This window comes from Notechis scutatus, chromosome 3 (assembly GCF_049901735.1).
Source record: "Notechis scutatus isolate UNSWTSFEM ecotype Mainland chromosome 3, rNotScu1.2, whole genome shotgun sequence".
Classification (NCBI taxonomy): Eukaryota; Metazoa; Chordata; class Lepidosauria; order Squamata; family Elapidae; genus Notechis; species Notechis scutatus.
In genome coordinates, this window is record NC_142011.1 from 61406190 (window position 1) to 61429389 (window position 23200).

At 36.6% G+C, this 23200-nt stretch overlaps 1 protein-coding gene across 1 annotated transcript in view; it reads right to left on the bottom strand.

The window, feature by feature from the left end:
• Positions 1-23200, bottom strand: part of BEND5 (BEN domain containing 5) — a 904791-nt gene that overhangs the window by 81770 nt on the left and 799821 nt on the right. The window contains exon 10 of the mRNA XM_087960250.1: positions 4513-4665. Coding sequence (XP_087816376.1) covers positions 4513-4665 — 153 coding nt within the window. The remainder of the gene's footprint in view (positions 1-4512; positions 4666-23200) is intronic.

Sequence of the window (23200 nt, forward strand, 5' to 3'; positions counted from 1 at the left end):
ACAATAGATACAAACTCAAGGTAAACTGCACCAAACTTGATTGCAAAAAATATGACTTTAGCAACAGAGTGGTCAATGTCTGGAATACTCTACCTAACTCTGTGGTTTCTTCCCCAAACTCCAAAAACTTTAACCTTAGACTGTCTACTATTGACCTCACCCCTTTCCTAAGAGATCTGTAGGGGGCATGCATAAGCGCACCAATATGCTTACTGTCTCTGTCCTATTGTTTCTTTTTTTTTCTTATTTGTATCAATTTCATGTATTCATAACCATGTTTATACTTATATCTGTTATCTAATAATTACTTGACAAAACAAATAAATAAATAAATAAATAAATAAATAAATAACCCTAGTCCACCAGGTACTGGACAAGCTTCTAGCAGTAAACCTATACATCAAGCCGTTGAAATGCGAATTTCACCATCCACAGTTGGACTACCTAGGTACCGAGTCTCCAATGAGGGCATAGAGATGGAACCAGACAAAGTACAAGCAAAGTACAAGGGAACAAAGTATTTAATTGATCCCTTGATCTTCTAACTTTCCTGGAAATACCTATCTAAGCATGACAAAGAAACCCATGCCAATTTCTTCAAGTCTATAATGAAAAATTTGTTTGCAAATTTGTATTAAATGAACCCATGAGAGGCAAACAATTTTCTTCTAGTATTCTTTGATAAGAAAGAATATTCCAGCTAGTATTGCTGCCAGTAGACAAATAGTCTTTGTTGATTGCTTTGCTTCTAATATGCAGACTCAGCTGCTTTTTTAATTCTTTCTTCCAGTGAAGCAAAAGGCAGAAATGCCTTTTAGTTCCTTCCTTTCTTCCTTAGGCCCTTAAATCTTTACCATAGGTGATTACAACATGGGCTGTGATTGGAATAATATATAATTAAATACGAATCACCAGTTGAAATATCAACTCATAATGCTTGTTGGCTAAACTCCAATCATCATAAAAGTAAAGTATCAAGGGATATGAAATTAATAGTAGGGGAAGAAATTACTATTGTTTAATATAATTGGGAAGAAATGCCATACAATATAGAAAATGAAAATTGCTTGCATGAAAAGACCTATTTTTGTGCTTGTGGAAGGGCTGCCTTGTTATATCAAGCCAAAGATTCATTTAATCCATTGTGCTATTTCCAGACTTGCCATCTTCTGTCTCTAGAAAGGGGCAGGGAAAGATATTAGCACTCCCCAGTTGTTTGTCCCAGACATCTGCTATTCAAAGATAATATTTAACACCTTTGAATATGGCCATTTGTTTAGCTTAAAGCTGAACCTTCATTCCTTAGAAAATGTTTCTTTTGGAGAAAATGTCCAAGATTTTTCTTTTTTTCTGATAGCTTACAGAAAAATACTAAAAATCATACAAGATTGCAGACCAGTAAAATCAGCAAATTGCCAGATAACGATCTGGGGAGATCTATGCATAATTTCACTTTATTATTTGAAATGTTGTTCAGGGTACAAAAGCACACAGGTAACCAATAAGAAAAAGGGCTACAGTTTTATGGAGATATAACCAACTACCTTTCTGCCAAACTGGGCCAGAAAAGTAAATTATGGGGAATAGCTTAACGTATATCCCTTTCCTGTTATGTCTCCAAAGCGAGCCGCCTTATTCTACCTGCATGTACAAAATGGATCAGAATAAAATGCAGGAGAATATATCATACTTTAAGCTACAAAAAGCTATGGTTAGTACGTTCCAGAAATTGGAAAAAGGATTTCTTTTGTCCCATGAACTCCCATGCTATGGGTCATTCTTTAAATTGTAGTCCAAAGACATTTGGAATGTAATGGGGACACCTACCACTGATCCTTTATTAATAACTTCTGCAGCGACCTTGAAATACATTCGGTATAATCTTAAAAGTACAGTAGACATTTTCCATCATTCTCTTGAAAAACCCTTTTGAAGTCACCGTGCCTTTAAAGTAGTTGTACTGTTTAAGAATTTATGTCACAAATTATTATTATTAACAATTATATTATAGGTTATTATATGGTAATTGTCAGTGTAAATCATCATGTAAATCTTTGTCTGCTCTGGCAAAAGAGCTGGATCTAACTGTTAAAATATTTGGCCAATTTCCATTTCATGTTAGATTCCTAGAGTTTTGTGACTAGATCTTTACTACTATTAATATTAATATTAATATTAATATTATATATATATATATATATATATATATATATATATATATATATATATATATATATATATATATATGTTTTCTTAAGTTTTCATGGTACTTACATGTATGGTGTTCGGCTTGGTTCGGGTATTTTCCCACGTCATTGTAGTTCTTTTAAAGTTGTAGCAACGTTTCAGCAGAATCTCATCTGCCATCATCAGGCTTCTGTATTGTGTCCGTCTGTGAGTCAGACTTTTACAGTAGTTTCAGATTTGAATTTGGGGCAGCCTATTGCTGTGCCAGAATGGTTTTTCTTCATCCTGATTGGTTGGGAGTCTTGGTCTGTGTTTATTGGTCTCGGAGTTTGCTGTGTTCTGCTTGATTGGTGTCTCTAATATCTTCTGTCTGTTTTTTGGCTCTTTTTGTATCTTGATTGGCTGGCAGCATTGTGTTACTTTAATGGAGGTCTTTAGTGCAGCTTGGCTTCGGGTAAATGGACGGCTATCATTAGTTAGGAAGCTGGGTTTCATCTGGGTGCCTGGTTGGGGTGTGTTTGAGCTGGAGGTATCAGGGGGATCTGTTTGTGCCCAGGTGTTTGCCTGGCTTGTGGTGTGGGGATTTTTTTGTTTGTGAGTGCAGGCTTCCAAATGATTGACAGCCTGGTGGAATCATCTCTTCTGTTCATGCTTTCTGGTCTTTTTCAATCTCTATGGCTTCTCTGATGATTCTGTGATTAGGGTTTTCTATAGTGGCCAGGGTTTTGGTGCCATTGAAGTTGATGCTATGACCTGTGGCTTCCATGTGTTGGACTAGTGAGGAAGTGTGTTCCAGCTTTTTGACTGCATTTTTGTGTTCATCCAGGCGGGTGCTTATTCTTCTATTGGTCTGTCCAATGTATGTGGCCGGGCATGATGCACAGGGGACTTCGTATATGCCTTGGTTTTCCAGGTCAATTTTATCTTTGGGGTTGCTAAGGATGGCTGCTATTTTTCTGTCTGTTTTGAAGGCAGTCCTGATGTGATGTCTGTGTAGCACCTTACTAATTTTGTCTGTAGTACCTCTTATGTAGGGCAGGACAGCTGTTCCATAGGTCTGTTCATCTTCTGGGTCTCTATTATGTTTCAGTGTGTTTTGTGGATCAAGCTGGTGATTTTGCTTTTGTGGAAGCCGTTGGCTGTCAGTACTTTAGTCAGGGTGCATAGTTCAGTCTTAATGTGTGTCTTGTCTGCCAGGCGTTTGGTTCTGGTAATTAGTGTTTTAGCCACGGAGTTTATCTGTGCTGGGTGGTGGTGGGATTGGGTGTTGAGGTAGCGGTTGGTGTGGGTTTTCTTCTGGTATATGGTGTGTCCTAGTGTGCCATCTGTTTTTTGTAGATTAGTACATCTAGGAATGGTAGTTGTTTGTTTGTTTCTGTTTCCATGGTGAACTTGATTTTGGGGTGTGCGCTGTTTAGGTGTGTTAGGAAATTGTTTAGGTTTTCTTGTCCATGGGGCCAAATCACGAATGTGTCATCGATGTATCTTAACCATAGTTTGGGTTTGAGGGTGGCATTGGCCAGGGCTCTGGATTCGAATTCTTCCATGAACAGGTTTGCAATGACAGGTGACAGTGGTGATCCCATGGGAGCTCCTTCTATTTGTTTGTATCTTTGTCCTTTGTATATGAAATATGTGTTGGTTAAGCAGTGTTCTGTTAGTTCCATGAGGTGTTTAGCTGGTTGGTATTTATTTTTGATGATTTCAAGGGTCTCTTTTATCGGGACTTGAGTGAATAGTGAAACCACGTCAAAACTTACAAGCAGATCTTCTTGCTCCACGTGTATATAATATAATATAATATATATGTAATATGTGTGTGTGTGTGTGTGTGTGTGTGTATTCTTAAGTTTTTGCAGGTAAACTTAAGGCTTGTGTATTGTGTTCGTCTGTGAGTCAGGCTTTCACAGCCGTTTCTGTTTTAAATTTGGTGCTAGCCTACTGCTGTGTACACAATACACAAGCCTGATGATGGCAGATGAGATTCTGCCAAAACGTCACTACAACTTTAAAAGCACAACTATAATGAATACCCGAACAAAGCTGAATACCATACATATATACATACATACATACATACATACATACATACATACATACATACATACATACACAGACAAACACAATACAGAAGCCTGATGATGGCAGATGAGATTCTGCCGAAATGTTGCTACAACTTTAAAAGCACAACTATAATGACGTGGGAAAATACCCGAACAAAGCTGAATACCATACATGTAAGTACCCGCGAAAACTTAAGAAAACAAATATATATAGATACAGTATATGGCTAAAAAGGCATGCAGTAAAAGAAATATTTCTTACAAAGGAGAAGTCTTCAGCATTCTGACAGAGCAGCTTTGGGAAAATAATCTGTCTGTGAAATCTTTCTTCATCTTCAAAAACATTTCCGTACATAAAGCCATTCGTCATAGTGGAGTGAGCATGGATGTCAATATAGAATTCCAGGGTAACTTTCTGCACAGAAAATATATAAGGTAAATTGAAGGTACGTTTCAACAAGGAAACTAGCTATAGGCAATGTCATTTCTGAAACTCAAAACATGTGGCAATTCCCAGGGGTGTCCACAGGTCAAAAAAACCCAGTCACAACTGCACAATACAAGCCCTGCCCCTTTTTTATGTACCTCACACAAGCAACACATGTAAGAATGGACTCCTGGAGTAGGTTTTTCTTTGAGATGTTCCCCTCTTGAATGGGATTTTGCTACCCATTTATGCTGGAAAAAAGTCATGCAGTGGCCTGACTCTCAGGGAAGGTGGAGGATCTGCAGAATCAGGGTACAGAAGTATAACTGTGTCCAATTGAAGGCAACTACAACAACCTTTTAGACCTCCCAATTTCACCAGAGAAGGCTGAGATGAGAATAATGGAGGGGACAAGATATGGCATGGACCTTCCATTCTCTCAATGACTAGACTTGAAGATGATTCAGGTTCCATCTCTCTGACAAATACAGAAGAGGTCATTGATTATATAGTCCATCAGTGCCAAGGAACTATAAATAATCTAACAAGTTATTTCATGTTAATCTACTTCATCATCTTTCAGAAGTGTCATTACAAATATTTTTTCTTAATTATTTATGGTAAATAATAGCACAGTAGCTGTTTTCTTGCATCAAGAAGGCTTGCAGAAATTCCTCAATTTATAGTAACATTTCTTTAGAACAAAATATTTCTGAATACTGCCACAGAGGGGGAATTTGATGGATGCGCGGGGGCGGGGGGGGATTTCTCAAATATTTTGTTGTAGTAAGCTACCCTAAAAGATTTTAAAGCCCTTAGGAATCCTTATGATTAACAGACACAGCACAAGTATGCCAATATTACTACTGGATACAACAGTAAAATAAAAAAAGCATCTTAAAATCAATGCACACCAAATATATTTGAGTCACTTCTCAGACTAAAATTACTCTTACAGTAAAAATCACAGTATTATTCCCCGATGCCTTTACAAAAAACATCTTGGTATTTTCTTTTATGAACCTTAGAACATTTGATTTTAAGCAAATAATTGTGCTGTGTATTTTCGCTACCTTCAATTATTTATGCTGTCTTTTGCCACCTCTTTTATTTTATGATCTCTGTCTAGGGATGCCTTAATTTTTTTTCCATTGTACTTAAATAGCAATAGCATTTAGAGTTATATACCACTTCACAGTGCTTTATAGCCCTTTCTAAGCAGTTTACAGAGTCAGCATATTGCCCCCAACAATCTGGGTTTTCTTTTTATTGATCTTGGAAGGATGGAAGGCTGAGTCAACCTTGATAAGATTCGAACTGCCAAATCGCAGACAGACAGCAGTCAGTAGAATTAGCCTGCAGTATCGTATTCTTACCTCTGCACCCCCTCGGAGCTGAAAATTCTAGAAACCATGCAAAATAGAAAGAGAAAATATATCCTTTAACTGGAACTGTCCATTATATAAAAATATTATATGAAGAACATTATATGAAGAAAAATATACTAACATCCATGATTTATTTCGTCAGTAACTGGATAAAATTCTTTTTTATCTCAGGAAAAGAAGTTTACTTAATGTAATCCTCATAAACTATAATAAGTCAACAATTGATCATACACTTTGATCTTCCTTGTATTGCACACCAAAATGCCAAGTATATTGATGAAAGTTAAGTTTATTTTCACTCAGTAGATAATATTAGATAATTTTCTATGCCATATCCATTTTCAGTGACTAGTTGTTGTTGTTTTTTAAAAAAACTGAGTCAAATAATTAGATGAAACAGCTGAACGTATCTACATCCTGAAACCTGGAAATATTTCCAAAAGATTTTTTCCCACAACTGCTAAGAAAGAATCTTAAAACTGCTAACCCCTCATTAAACATTCCTGTTTATATACAGCATATTTTTACTTGAAAGCTTCTGAAATTGCAGAAGTCAATTAGTACAGTGGAAACAGACCAACTATCAACTAATTCTTTGTTTTTCTTTCATTCTTCAATAATCTAATCCCACTCAATAACACATTCAAATTTGCTTTATTAATTACTTCTGAGAGGTATAGTTGCCAGGCAGTGTTGCCCATTAGGAAAATGGTATTTATACTTTTATCTCTGTTCTTTGTTTTTCTAGACATATTTGATAATAAAAGGAAAAATGTTTCCTATTCATCCAGCAATGGAGTCATAGTTAATATACCACAAATATTTGTAGTGGAAAGAGTCTCTTTGTTCAGAACGACAAAGGCATTCTACTGGCCTTCTAATAGCCAATGTACTTAGTGTACTTATTTTGCCATTATATTTCAGCTTTTCATTTCAAATTGCTGGCATTCATTATATTCCAAGTATGGCCTTGGAGGCTATTTTAAAGCTTGGCAAGTTGAATTAAGGTGCATACTATATTATTCAAACTTAATATATTTGCTTGTATCCTTAAGATTTATATTGACTGTTTCCTAGTATGATTTGATTGTTGATTGTACCCTATGACTATCATTAAGTGTTGTATGTTATGATTCTTGATTCTTAACGAATGTACCCTTTCTTTATGTATACTGAGAGTATTTACACCAAGACAAATTCCTTGTGTTCCAATCACACTTGGCCAATAAAGTATTCTATTCTATTCTATTCTAATTAGACAACTTGCAATAATGGAAATTTGTCTAAAATACAGAGAATCCATAATGCAGAAGGAAATAAAGACTATAGCAATTGTACTCAATTTAGTAACTACAAAGTCCCATGGGGTATCTGCTAGTCTTGCCAGTTGATGAAGCTAAATGTGGACACTAATCCCTGGTTCAAATATTTTCACACTGGAGGGAAAACAAGATAAAAATAAAACTAGCAGCAACCTTGATAAATAATAACTACATCTCACTAGAATAATTAAGGTCCAGGTAAGCATGAACAGAACAAAACACTATGGTGATTTAACTATTTAGGTTCACCAACAGTACACTAGAAGTAACTGCTTATGAAAAGATAAAATAAACCTAAGTTGTACTATTTTCCCAGTTTGAATTTTCCCTATATTTTATTCAGGCCTTATTCTTTTAGGGAAAATGCTTTCCTTCTACCTATCTACTTTATTTTACATCTTTAAGGTGAAATAAGAAATGAGAAACTATTCCCAACTCCATAAATGAGACCAACAGCTTTGGGATAATCAGAAAACCATTTTCCCCCCAGGATATCCGATTAATGGAAAATTGCAAGTGAGCACGAACAAAACCCGCCTCAGACCAAACTGAAAACTAGAAACAAGGGTCTCCTGGTCTGGCTGAGGATCACAATGGATCTATCTATGGCTGAACACTCAGAGACAGCAGAGGAATGGCAGTAATATCTTGTTCTGCTTCAATAAAATATAGCCAAGACCATGGACAGCACATTGAAGAATATATTCTGGGTCCTAAAACTTGAAATATACATCAGGGATGCAAGGATTAACTAGTATTTTCCATCATAATATCATTTCATTGTTTTTGCTGTCATACTTTTTTTTTTTAGAAAACTGAGAAGCTAACAAGTTGCAAAGCACCAGCCTCAAGCATCATTTTTACTTTTGAGAATGCCTGTAGAAACAGACCTCCAAAGGCATTTTTTAGGGTAAAAAGGGTGAATAGCCATCATCCAGTGCTTTGTTGGAAGTGAATCCACCTCCCTACGAGAAAAGGCAAAGGTAAGCTAGGGATGGCAGGCAGCTTTCCATAGGGCTAGATGTGGTAGCAGGAAGCAGTGGCTCCAGTTTGAGTGTAAATGAGTGTGTGTGATTGGCCACTTCTTCCAAAGTGGCATGTCTCTCAACATTCCAAATGTGTCCCACTCTTTAAAAAGGTGCAGGATCTTTATGATAGGTTAATGCTCAACAAGGCATCTGTTCTTCTAGGAGCTAATGGCTTGTGAAAGTTTTCAAAGTCAGGTGAGGTTTTACTTTCTAGGCCTGTTACAGTTTCTAAAAAAAATAATAATTAAGTGTCAAACTCCTGGAAGGCTGGGAAGCTGAAGAACCCTGAGCAATCAGATCTAAGAGAACTACATTCTTAAACTGGTGTGGCTCAACAAGGATACTGAGGACTTACTATGAATTGGAGCAAATGTTCATATTAAGAAATGTTCAGGGTTTTACTGATCTCCAGGGACCGTGACAGTGGGAACGTGTATAGATATCCATATCTTTTATTTTAGCACTCATGAAAGCAGACTGAATGCCCAGTAACACCTTTTCACATATAAATAAGCAATACCAACATTTCACAACAAAGTTCCCTTGGCTTAATTCTATACCTGAAATGAATACTGAAACAAACTGACAACATATGATGTCACAGACAAGACTTCTGATATTCACAGATTTTCTCACGCAAATTATATGTATTTACAACTCGTAGCTCAGTGCCTCTAGAAGATCATTCATTATAAAGCCAAAGAAAAATAATATTATTGGTTAGTGTTCTTATAGATGCTGTTCATATCCCAGCTTAATTATAATTCTTAGGCATAGAGATTTCTTTAAGAAATCAATAAAATTATAGAACCAAAGGGGATAAATTTGTATTTAGCACCAAACATAAGTTATGGACAGAAAAGCATTGTAAGAAAAAAAAAAAAACCAGAATTGTGCCAATCAGATTTCATTTCAGTATGGATTTCATTAATTCTCTACTATAATAGCAAAGAACTGAAGATCTTTTGCTGAAAAATTCCACAAGAAAAGGAAGAACTATTAGTCCCACTTCATATTTTAGATTATTTCATTCACGGGGTTAGCTCCATAGTTCATTTGAGCTTATTTTATCAATTTACAGACTTTCAGTGCCAAACATGATTTACACTGTACATTTAAGTGTATGTGCTATTGTAGGCTGCAGTGCTCAATCTTCATGGTCCTTGAAGCCCTATCAGAGAACATGATTTTTTAATGCTGACTATAAAGATGTAATCCATTGCCTATCACTTATACTAAGCAACTTTCATCTACATGCAAATAAGAAAGAATAGCAGACAAGGAATATTGTTGCCCTCTTCAGGCTGACACAAGGCTGCATATCACAATCAGCAAGTCTGACATGTTAAACGGAAAACATACAGTGATAGGAAATTGTCATATAAATGCCATATGCCAAGTTGCTTTGTTGGATAGAGATTAGAAGAAGAATAAATCTACACCGTGATTCTGGGTTATAGTGATAAGGGCAAACTAGTTTCTTGGTAGAAACTAGAAATTACATCCAAGTATATGTAATGAATCTTTGGCCTGTCTTCTTACTTTAAGTAAACAATAAAATCTCAGGTTGAATGGAGAAGAAACATCAGGCGGATGCCCTTTTCAGCCTGGAGTTGTCCAGATATTTTGGGATTCCTGCCATGGGCGGGATTCAAATTTCTTAACAACTGGTTCTGTGGGTGTGGCCTAATTTGTGGGTGTGGCTTGGTAGTCATGTGACTGGTTGGGCATGGCTTGTATGTAAATATTATAAATATTTATGTAAAGATTGATTTTTTTAATTAAAAAAATCAACTTTTACCCAAAAGCAGGCAAAGCAGGCAGGCAGATTAAGTTGCTCACAGATTCACTTAGATTCACTTAGAGATCTATCTATCTGCAATCTGCTACTGAGTCTGTCACATAAAATTTTCTCGCAAACTCATAAAATTTGCTAGCAAGCAAACTCACAAAATTAACTCACAACACACCATGTATGTAAATATTGAATTTTTTATATAAAAAAGAGCAACTTTTACCCCAAATCAGGCAAAGCAGGCAGGCAGACTGAGTTGCTCAAAGAATCACAGATTCACTTAGAGATCTACCATTCTGCAATCTATTGCCTGAGTCTGCACTGAAAATAGAAGCTTCAGTCCTAAGGAAGGTTCAGTTCTGCTTTTAGATTAGCTAGAAATTAGCAGAACAGATGATGGTCGGAGGGAAAAAAAAAAGGAAAAATAGCAACTTACCGAAGGCAGGCAAGTTGGATGGCGCACATGCCAGGTAAGGGGTGAGTGGGTGGGGTAGGGCCAGCCAGTTGCATGATTTGCCGGTTCTTTGAACAGGGCAGAATCATAACTGGTTCTATAGAACTGGACCAACCACCCCTGATTCCTGCCCCTGCATTCTGAGAGATATAATGAGGAATGCTGGCTTAAGGCACTCTTTGAGTAGGGCAAATTACCAGGTAAATATTCCTGTTTTATCTTTGAAGGTAACCTTTTTCTTCCAATAGGGAATGATGTTATAATTTTGTTTTTGTTTTTTAGAAATCTTATTATACCATTAAAAATGTAAGGAACCGAACTCCTATTTCAAGACTGTCCAAAATGCATTAAATGGCTTCCTTTCTCTTAAAAACCTTTTGGATACTGCGTGCCTTTCTAAACCAAAAAACACCTTCTGAAGAATTAGTACCTAAGCAGATATTTTAGCATGATTCATTTAATTCCTCACAGTTTAGTCTTTGAAATTATGAAGGCCAAATCCCCTTTGCCTTTCTATTTCCTGTGATCTGTGGTTTGAAACATTAGTCAGGAAACACTTCAAGGTACATTTTGAAATACGGCATGTATATATTGGATTATTCTTTTATCACTTGCAAGGTATGAAAGCTATGATGGGAGAGGAAAGGTCCTTCACATCTTTTTTAAAAGGCTGACCTTCTGCAAATACCTTGAATCCTCAGCGAGGATGGCCCTTCTACACAGCAGGGTGAAGTGATCTGACTTAGGCAGAAACGGAGCTTAAAACAGGAATTGGTACAAGGCTCCATTCTTGTGAAGAACAGTTATTGTGGGGCTTCTTATTCCCAATAGAAAATCTCTAAAATGAACCCAATATCTGATTGTGTTTATAGTCCTACAGAAGAGATGGTTGAATAATAACAGTCTCCAAATATCTGAAGGGTTGTCACATAGAAGAGGGAGTGGAATATCTCATCATTGCACTAGAGGGCAGGAGCATGGATTAAAACTAAACAAAAGTTGATTAAGGTTGATAAGGGGGACATTCTGGCTATTCAACACAGAGGTAGGATGCTACCGGTTCAGCCGAATCGGTAGCTCCAAAGATCAGCTGAGACCGAACAGGTTCGCTCCAACGATCTTCTGTTCTTCTGTTTGGCCCACCCACCTGCGCACCGGGCTCTAAGCTGTCCTTTATTTCCTGCTTTTTCAAACTCAGCTGTGTCGCGTGGCACAGCTGATTGCTGCATCAGCACTGTGGTACACACAGGGCTTGAAGGAAAAGATAATTTTCAAACACTGTGCATGCGCGCAAAGCATGCACTCACCAAACCAATTATTACACCGGTTGGATACCTCCCTTGGTACAATAGTCAATGGAACAGGCTATCATTTTGCTAAAGGTATAAGAGATGATCAGGCTGAGCCAGAGGACAGGCTCAAATGCACCATCGGTTTGTAGTCACTACACCTTTGTAAGAGACCTAAGTACAGCACCCCTTGAAGTCCTTTGATTCTTAGCACCAATTTGCCTTGACCATTATTAGTACATCAGATTTTTGTGGATCGGTAGCATGAAATAAACTTGTAGTGCTTTTGAACTCTATTCCAGTTCCTGATTTCCTGCACCTGACAGAAGGTCTTCCAACAGAGGCCAGAAAGTCATTTGTCAGAAATGCTATATGGATTCTGCACTGAGCAAGGGTTCTAGTAGGTGGCTTCTAAGAAACCTTCAAATTCTATTATTCTGTGACAAATCTCATTCTTTGAAACACTAGGAATCCCCTTATCGTGATTTGATTTTAAATACAGAAATTTTCAGCTCAATCTGAAGGTTGAGATTCCGGTATATAGTAAGTATCTCCAAAGAGATCCTTCAACAGATTAAAAAATGCTAATGCTTTGCAAAGCATTATTTTTTTTTTCATCTTTCTTGCTCAATGTTCACTGGATCATGTCACCATGAAGTTGCAAGTAGTTCCCTTGTATCTTTTTAGAGCTCACTAAAGGTTCAAAAAAAATATGCATTTGACCTTTGCATTTATCAGAAACTGGATAAGAGATTTTCCCAGTGTTTTAAGTCTGATGCCATATCATTACTCCTATTGCAGAAAGAGGTTTGGATAGTTGTTTTATAGTGACTTGCTCTCCAGAAATTTCAGTGCTTCATCTGATTTTTGTCTGTGTATCTGAACACTATTTCCAAAGCTCACCATTAGTTGTTCTTCATTATCAACATAAACATCTATGGGCATATTCTGTGGATGCATCTTGTTGAACAATAATAATAATAAGGCTCAAGGTCTAATTCTGGCTGCTTAAGACCAAACCTTAAGAACAAATGCATGCAAAGCTAGATTTGAGAAGACATCAAATTAAAAATGCTGCCTCTGCAAAAAAATAATAATAATGAAGAAATAGTGGAATACCTAGTTAGCTGCTGCAAGAAGATCACACAGATTGACTACAAACAAGAGCATAACAAAATAGCAACAATGGTGCATTGGAAGATCCACAAGAAATGTCATTTGCTTACAAGCAAGAATAAATGGGACCACAAAACAGAAGAATTAATAGAGAACAATAAAAGCTTAAAATACTGTGGGATTTAAAAGTTCTAAAAGCCAAACACCTGCCACATAATATCTGAGACTGAACAATTGGTGGAAAGAAAGAAAGATAGGGAGAAAGAAAGGAAGGAAGGAAGGAAGGAAGGAAGGAAGGAAGGAAGGAAGGAAGGAAGGAAGAAAGAAAGAAAGAAAGAAAGAAAGAAAGAAAGAAAGAAAGAAAGAAAGAAAGAAAGAAAGAAAGAAAGAAAGAAAGAAAGAAAAAGTTTAGATAATGGATTTGCAATACCTGGAGACAGCAGAATAGAAAAGTAAGAACTGGAGTAAATCACGAAATACTGCAACCTGCCAATAGAAATAGCATGAAAAAAACACCAAATATAATACTAATAGTCAAGATGTCTTGGATGCAATTCCAAAACATCTGAAGCACCACTTGAACACCATCTGCATTGACAAAATCACCATCAGGCAATTGCAAAAGGCAGTTACTTGGAGCAGCTCACATCCTGCGATGATACTTTCAATATTATTAAACAACATCTGCCAATCCAAGGTCCTTGGAAAGAACTTGATAGGTAGAGAAAAATGCTGAAGCCAGTCAAAACATCTGGCTCATTGCGTGACCAACATAAGTTTACATTTTCACTTATTCTGCAAGGAGGATTTTCTTGAATTAAAAAAGTTGTTTACTACAAGCAATAAGACAAAATAAGTCTTGCTTTCTATACATAAAAAGACAGGTAGCTTTTTATATATCTTATATTTGAGAAGACTGTTGTCAAACTGTAAAATTCAATTGTATTTTAAAAACTGTCTGTTACTAAAGAACATATGGATACTATATGGATGGATGGATATTATATGGATATTATAAATATACACATTGTATATATGCATATAACAGGGACTTGTTGAATTGTCACTTTCTAGAAGCATCTAGTATATCACAATGGTTCAGTCATAGTGTGGTTTGGTTTTGACTCTGTGTGGATCACCCTAGTTTGTAAATCATGAGTTTTGCTTCTTGTGCAAATTCAATCAATTGTAGTTTATTCAAACCACAGGTGAATGTGACATATGAACCTGGTAAATCTTTGATGAAATTTTACATTCTCACTTCATAAAATTCATTAGTGTAGAAAGAAATACAAAGTCTCGTAATATAATAAGATGGCTTTATAAGTAAGAAAACAAAGTAGAATAAATCTTGTTTTGTAGCACTTATAATTTTTTTCATAATGCAGGCCCAATTTTGCCAACCAACAAACAGATGCTTAGGCAATTAGATTGGGATGCCATGAAAAATAAACAAATTATTATACATTTAATATATTACCATGATTTGATTAACAAGGGTTGGGTTTTCATATCCTAACTGCCAAGATAACTTAACATGGACCAACATGTTCGTTTATCCCAGAAAGAAAAATACATATTTTGCTGATTTTAAAGGAGTTCTACAGTAGTGCTGTTGATTTAATTTTATTGTGTAATCAAGATAGTTTTTAAAGTAGAATTTAAATCAACTAATGCTAAGAAATCCCTTTAAGATATTCCTTATGTGTCTTTCTGATGATATCAATTTGACAGCAAATTGTCAGCTAAGCCAAGATGAAATATATGAAGTAGATAACATGTTCTCTCTGTTTAGTTTAGTATGGGAAGGAATGTTTTTCCCCCAATAGGCTCCTTTTTTCTCTGTTAGCTTTTCAACTCAAGTGGAAGAATCACAGAAATTTTCTGTGCTAAAATCTTAAAAAACATAAGGTTAAAACTAGTAAGAATACAAGAAATCTTAAAGGTTCAAGGTCAACTTGAGTATCTCAGACCCTAATTGGCTTCATTAGCCAGAAGGAATGGGTTGAAATAGGTCAATCTGTTTCCATCCATGTCATTTCCACATGTGTTTACTGATGATTTTTTAGATTTTTCCTCATTAATCTGATATCAGTCTACATTTTTAGCATATAAGAATGCATAGTTTTCTTTCACATGTATTAATATGTACATCCATCCCCACAATATATGATTAAATGATGCACTGAAACTATGGAGAATCATGTTATGATATTCAGAGAAATGGAAAATATGATGTGGACTGACATTTCAATCTTGCTCTCTTTCTGGGGGTACGGGGAAGGTAATTTCATATGGTAGTTTGCCAAAATTGAATTCTTAGAGCATCCTGAATTTTGGATATTTGATAGCCATGAAATGCATTACTACATGAAAACTTCTCAAACACGTCTTCATGTACATTGATTCTTGTACAATTAAAAGAATAAGAAGAGTAAGAACAAAGACAAAAAAAGTCTGGATAGTGGGTGTGCCAGTACCTGGAGACAGCAGTATAGAAGTAAAAGAACTAGAGAAGATAACAAAATACGAAGACCAGCAAATAGAAATAGAACGATTATGGAAAATATGGCAGACTATGGCAAAAGAAAGCAAAGGAAGTACCAATAGTCATAGGTGCTTTGGGTACAGTCCCAAGATAACTGGGGCATCATTTGATCACCGCTGGCATTGACAAGTTTACCATCAGTCAATTGCAAAAGGCAGTTTTACTTGAAACAGCTTACATCCTGCCTATCCCAGGTCCTTGGAACAACTTACATCCAGGGAAGGACTTGATAGGTGGACAAAAATGCTAAATCCAGTCTGAATATCTGGCTGATTGTGTGACGAACTAATAAAAGATCACATAGTGCTCATATGAGAAGATTCTTCAGATGAATAAAGAGGCAATCCAAAGTAGCACTCAGATTCCAACTTTTTCTCCCAGCTATCTTTTCAGAGAGGCAGACTGGAGCAGTGGATAAAGCACAGGATTAGGAGCAAGGAAAGCTGAGTTCTAATACTTTTAGCATGAAAGCCGCCTGGGTGGTTCTGGGGCTCAACCCTAGGAAGAAAGCAATGGCAAACCACTTATTGAAATATTGACAAGGAAACTGTGTGGGCTTGCCCATGGAATCACTGGAAACACAAAATATGGAAGCACAAAATAATAATACAAAAATCTTCTAATTTTTGCCTTTCTGAGCATTCCTATCAAATGTAAGAACTAGAATGGCACAGATTAATGCCTTCCATGCTTAGGTGTAGGTGTGCCTTAGAATCCCGACTGACTCCTTGAGACTGCTTGGACAAATCCTTGCAGGTTTTGGGGCAACATTTTCACAAGTGGCTTGTTGTTGCCCACTTCCTAGGGCAGAAAGCATGACTGGCACAACAAGCTTTCTGCCCAGTTTCTAGCCTAGTACCTTAACCACTGGCTCTGCACATTTCATCTTTACAATAAAAGAAAAAAAATGCTTGAAGGAAGAGAAAAAGAGAAGGCATCATCTTTATCCAACATACATAACCTTTCTCCCCACTCCTTTTCCAGGAAATTGCAGGAGGAAGAGCTAGGTCATGACTGATTGCAAAATATATCTTAAAGCTGTTAAGAGAAGCAGAATGGATCCAGTCCAGTCTGGATCCAGATTTTTAAAACAGAAAGGAGCTTCCATTTCTCTTCACCACTATCATTAAGGACAGTAAGTAGCAATTCCAGAGCAAGTTTGCAAATGCTGAGTAGAATTACAGCTTTGCTATCCTTTAAACCCCAGATAAAAGTAGTCACACTAGTTCAATTATCACTCTGACAACTCTGTGCCTTCCTTTCTTTAGTATGTTAAAAAAAAAAAGATTATTCTTAGCCTCAGCTGCCAAGAAAGTGAATTTGTCAGTTGGCTGCTGGTTTTATTAAACAAACTAAACCTTGTTTTTTCTTTGTGTCCTATTATTGAGACAGTTCTATCAGTTTTCCAGGGGCGAAAACTTTCTCAAAACAAACACAACCCATAGGTAGGCAAAGAGTGGCATGCTTCCCAGAACTGTACTTTCAGCTGGAAAACAAAAATAGTGTAATTATATGTTTTGATTTTTAAAAGATACAACTAATTGAAGTGCCTCCTACTGACTTTCTATGATTTTTTTTCTTTTACAGAAATAGGGAACTGAGTGAATAAAATCCAATGCTCTGTGAAGCTAGATTTAAATACAGCAGGGGTTTGTTTGGGATAAACTGTTTTTGCTCCATTTTTGTTTATATTCTGCATTCTTTCTCCAATCATTCAACTTTCAAGTGACTATTATTTCACAGGCAGCAAACTGGTTTTAGAAAAACAGGAAGATGGCGAACAAGGCAGATGCATAGTCACACCGCTGGGAGCCCGAAGGAGAGAAAAGTACCAGTAACTACATTCAGAGAGAGGAGTAGAAGTAACAAAAGTAACATAAATACATAGATTAGGTCCTAGGGATCTACAAAGTAGCAGTGTAAAGATTCGGACAAAGGCAGCCAGCTGATCTGGAGTGAGGGGCTCCCGCCAGGGTCCAGGAATCCCATCTTGAGCAGCTTCCCTTTGTAGGGTAAGGTGATCGAATGATCCGCTAGGATCTAGACAAAAAAAGTCACAAATTTTTCAGCTGCCTGGAGAGGAAAAAGCTGCATAGTGAAAAGAAACTACTTGGTCTAAAGAATCTGCCTGGTCTTGGGAGAGGGAAGCCGACACGGGGAATGAACGAGCTGTGGGTTTGCGGCAACTGCCAGCAAAGACTGCAAGCTTAGAAGCGACCCACCTGTGGGTGAGTGTCTGCCCGGCTCCTTATAGATCAGCGGTGCATTTTTCAGTGGGAGGAAGGAGCAGGTAAACGGCTCGAAGATTTACTGTGGACCCAAGTCAGAAACAAGTTAAAAAGCGAACACTCCAGAGCGGAAGGGGTGAGTGTGGAGATTAAGTGGCAGCGGCTTAATTTATGTTTTTACCCTCTAACTCTGAAAGTTAAATGGCAGCTTGAGAAAAGATTGATTAAAGGAAGGAAAAAAGGGGGAACTAGACGAGAAGAAGAGGTGTGAAGAAAGTTTTTATTCAGGAAAACTGCCTTTTGAAACTGAGATTGATTGTGAATTCCAATGATGGAAGAACTGGAATGATGTCTACAGTCTCCATTTAAATCAAATCACGAAAAATAATTTTAAACGGCCACCAGTTGGGGAGAACAAAGGAGACTCATGGAGAATTGATAGTCTCCATATAAATCACCCAGCTGATTAGTCAGCCTGAATTTAAATTCCCACTCAGCTGATTGGACAACCTCCACTAAACCCCCACCCAAATCTCATCTTTTCCAACTGGTGAGCTCATTCAAATCTTCTCCATTCAAATCTATCAAACAGCAACGCTTCCTCTTTAAAACAAAAACAAAAGAAAAACCAAAAAATGTGGCTTTAAGGAAAAACAAAGGAACTTTACACAACAAACCTCCAATACTTTACTACCTCCACTATTTCAGTACCTCAAGACCAAATATTTATAGATAATGCTTTGTGCCCCTAACTACCTCAATAATTGATTTATCATATAATAGTATAATAATTAATTGTTAAATGACCACTAATTTACTGATTCATTGAACTGATAGAGATTTAATACTGTATCATTGATTATCTGGTCTATTGATTGATTGATTGATTCTTAGTAATAAGTTGATTGATTGACTTTTAGTAATGTAACCTTACTTTTGATTTGTTTTCTAACTTATCAATTACCGTTTGTGAATTACCAACATTCATTAAGTAACTCTCTACCTATTACATTAATTAGCTATTGTAATTGTTTAGTGTACTATTGTCATTGACCATGCCAGCCAGAAACTCCAGAAACTCCAAATCCTCCACTACCAAACAACAAAAAATAATATCTCTACCAATGACTTCCCAGACTCCTATACATGCTTCAGATATCTTAAAACCATTAATGAAAGCGAAAATAACATCAAATGCTACCTATGTGACAATCAAGCCCACCTTGCCTGCTTAAACTTAAACAAAGACCTAGCTGATCTCCTAAAAGCATCAGATACATTCCCTTGTCTATGTCCATCATGTTTTCCTAAGCTAAACAAACCAAGAACCCTGCCTGACAGAGTTGATAGCATAGAATCACTCATGCACTCAATAGAAAAACACTTAGCAACACGTTTTGAAACAATTATACAAGAAAGCCTAATTTCTCTTGGAAAAAAAATACAGCACTGATAAGCGACTACCTATCAGCTCAAAATCAAATCCCAACCCAACAACCACTACCACAACTACTACTTCAACTACAATCACAACTACAACCAAAAGTAACCACCAAACCACAACCACAAATAATTACTATCTCATCAAGTAATTCCACAAATGATATCTCCTTACTCATCAGAGGCACCGTTGAACGTGATCAGAAACATCCAAATACTGTCTTATTTGGTCTCGAAGACACCAACGAATCAGATGACATCACCAAAGTTCGTAATATCATAAGCAACCCAAATACAACAAACATCTCTCCTGAAGATATCACTGAAATAACCAGAGATGCCCTTGAGTCCAAATACAATGATGGCTCGGTGGCCCCAAAATTTTGTAGAGTTGTTTGTAAAAATGAGTCCAGCAAACCATATTCATTCATACAATAAACGCCATTGTAAAAACCAATCCCAACCACAAAAAACTTTGCTCAAGACCAGACTTATCCATTCTGCAAAGAATCCACTCCCATGAACTCCGCAATGAACTCAAAAGACATCTAGATAATGGAGAGAAGGATCTCTACATTGACTACCGCGCTGATTGTATCAAAAGTAAGTCACACAATTATTAACCAATCCATCACCCTCCACTTAGAGACAAACAACCTACTCTCTAATAAACAATTTGGTTTCAGAAAAAAACTATCATGTAATCTGCAACTCTTACACTGCAAAAACATATGGACTACACAACTCGATCAGGGCAAATCAATAGATGCAATCTACATAGACTTCTGTAAAGCCTTTGATTCAGTGGTACACAACAAACTACTCCTAAAACTAAAATCTTATGGTGTCTCTGGACACCTGCATAACTGGATAGAAGCATTCCTGTCAAACAGACAACAAATGGTCAAAATTGGGAGTGTCCTATCAAATTCTGTATCTGTCAACAGTGGTGTCCCCCAAGGCAGTGCTCTAGGACCAACTCTCTTCATACTCTACATAAATGACCTCTGTGATCATATTAAGAGCAACTGCGTTCTCCTCGCTGACGATGTAAAGCTATTCAACATCACACACAATACTGCTACCCTTCAAAAAGACCTCGACTATGTATCAGAATGGTCAAACAAATGGCAACTTCAAATCTCAACAAATAAATGCTCTGTCTTACATATTGGCAAAAAAAATCAGAAAATAAAATACAGGATGAATAGTCAAGACTTTGTTGATGATCCAAACTGTCAAGGATCTTGGAGTACTCATCTCTAATGATCTAAGTGCTAGAGCCCGCTGTAACTACAGACCCAAAAAGGCATTAAGAGTTGATAATTTAATCCTATGTAGCTTCTTCTCTGGTAATATTACACTACTAACTAAAGCATACAAACATTTGCTAGACCAATACTCAAATACAGCTCATCAGTCTGGAACCCACATTACGTATCTGATATTAACACAGTTGAGAAAGTCCAGAAATATTTCACAAGAAGAGTTCTCCGCTCCTCTACTCATTGTAGAATACCTTATGCCACCAGACTTGAAATTCTAGACCTAGAACTACGCCACCTTTGGTCCGATCTAAGTATAGTATATAAAATCATACATTGCAATGTCCTACCTGTCAATGAATACTTCAGCTTCAACCATAACAACACTATAATAAACAATAGATACAAACTCAAGGTTAATCGTACCAAACTTGATTGCAGGAAATACGACTTTAGCAACAGAGTGGTCAATGTCTGGAATACTCTACCTGACTCTGTGGTTTCTTCTCCAAACCCCAAAAACTTTAACCTTAGACTTTCTACTATTGACCTCACCCCTTTCATAAGAGGTCTGTAGAGGGCGTGCATAAGCGCACCAATGTGCCTACAGTCCCTGTCCTATTGTTTCTTTTATTTTTCTTATATGTATCCATGTATTCGTAACTATGTTTTTACTTATACCTATTATCTTGTAAGCAATTGACAAACCAAATAAAATGAAATAAATAATAAATAAATAAATAAATAAAGTTCTTTTCTACCCTGAAGTAGGGTGGAGAGCACCTAATTGGAGAATTGCACATCAATTGGTCTGCCTTTTATTAATTTGCTCAGGCATTTCTGTTTCTCCCAAACGAGACAGATAGAGCCTTCAATGGATAATTAGAACTGGGGGGAAAAATTGCTACCAGCCTGCCTTCCATTGGGGACCTGTATACTGCACAAGCCAGAAAGTGAGCTGTGAAAATATCTGTTGAAGTATTCGCCGTTAGGAGAATGAGCGCACTCAGCCAATCACACTTACAGCATTCTCTTAAAGATAGGTATTAAACTACTATCCTGGTTTATATATTGCCAACCCAACTGTTAGATGACTATCATTCCTAACAATATCTACAGGCTCCACACATCCTGGACGTAAACTGTTTCAACTTCTTCGCTCAAGATAATGTTATGGAGCATTGCACACACACACACAAAAAAAAAAACTGGACACAAGGACAGTTTTTCCCCAATGCCATGACTCTGCTAAACAACTAATTCCCACAACACTGTTAAACTATCTAGTAAGGCTGCATTCTTCTTCTTCTTCTCATCTTTCCTATTACCTATCTCCTTATCTTCTTATGACTATAACTTAGTTGCCTGTATCTTACGATTTATATTGTTTATTTAGTATCCTAGTATGATTTATGTTGATTGCTTATTTAGTATTCTATGACTATCACTAAGTGTTGTATCTTATTATTTCTGATGAATGTATCTTATGATTAGGAACATGATTTATCACTTGTTACCTCTATGTACACTGAGAGGTTATGCACCAGAGACAAATTCCTTGTATGTCTAATCACACATGGATAAAGAATAGAATTCTATTCTATTCTATTCTATTCTATTCTATTCTATTCTATTCTATTCTATTCTATTCTATTCTATTACATTACATTACATTACATTACATTCTATTACATTCTATTACATTCTATTACATTACATTCTATTCTGTTACATTCTATCACATTCTATTACATTCTTAGTTCATAGGAAATCATCCATTCATTCTCCAAGGCTATGACACTATGGAGCAGTCACAACCAGCATTTTAGTTGTTCTACTTTTGTTTTTCACAAGCACAAAAGGATTTGTGTTGGTACACATAGTAGCTGGGGGATTGGTTAATCTTCCCCAATTTCTCACCAGTCACTATCTTCATCCCCAGATGGGACTGTTATGAATATCTTTTTTTTAATATCAGTAAAAATAAAAAGTGGTTGCTGACTACCATAAAGGTAACCAGCACACTCATAAGGCAGGAAGGGAGAGGATTGCAAACTGCACTAAAATAGACCTGCAACAACTATGATACATGGGAAAGTCTCATAATCATCACTAAGCCCAAACCTAACTCAACATATTGTGAGAATGTGCTGTAGGTTGGTTTTTATAAAACAGTAGAACAGAGGAAAGTATTTGATGAGGTGATAAAACAGGAGGAATGAGAAAGGAAGGGAAAATCATTTATAAAAAAAGAAAGATCTAGTATATTTTAGGAGGCTAGTAATTATTTGTTGTGCTAGCAGACTGGAATAGAGGAAGGGGTTTATGGGGAAAGGTTAAAAAAGGAATTTTAAAAAGATTGATCAGATTGTTTTAAAAAAGTAAAGAAAAATTGTAAATACATGTGAAAAGTTCATCCACAGCATACTTGGAATTTAAAAAACCCTGAAAATATATTAGAATTAATCATCTTTTTGCTTCATCAATAACTGCTTGAGTACTTGACGGAAGCGCTTTGCTCTTTAATTCTCCATTGGGTCCTTTCTTTAGCCTCCCCACCCTCTTGCATTATTGCCACTCTGTCATATATCCAGTCATACACAACTCTTCTCCTTTTTTTCTAAAGAAACCACAGGAGAAATATAGAGGT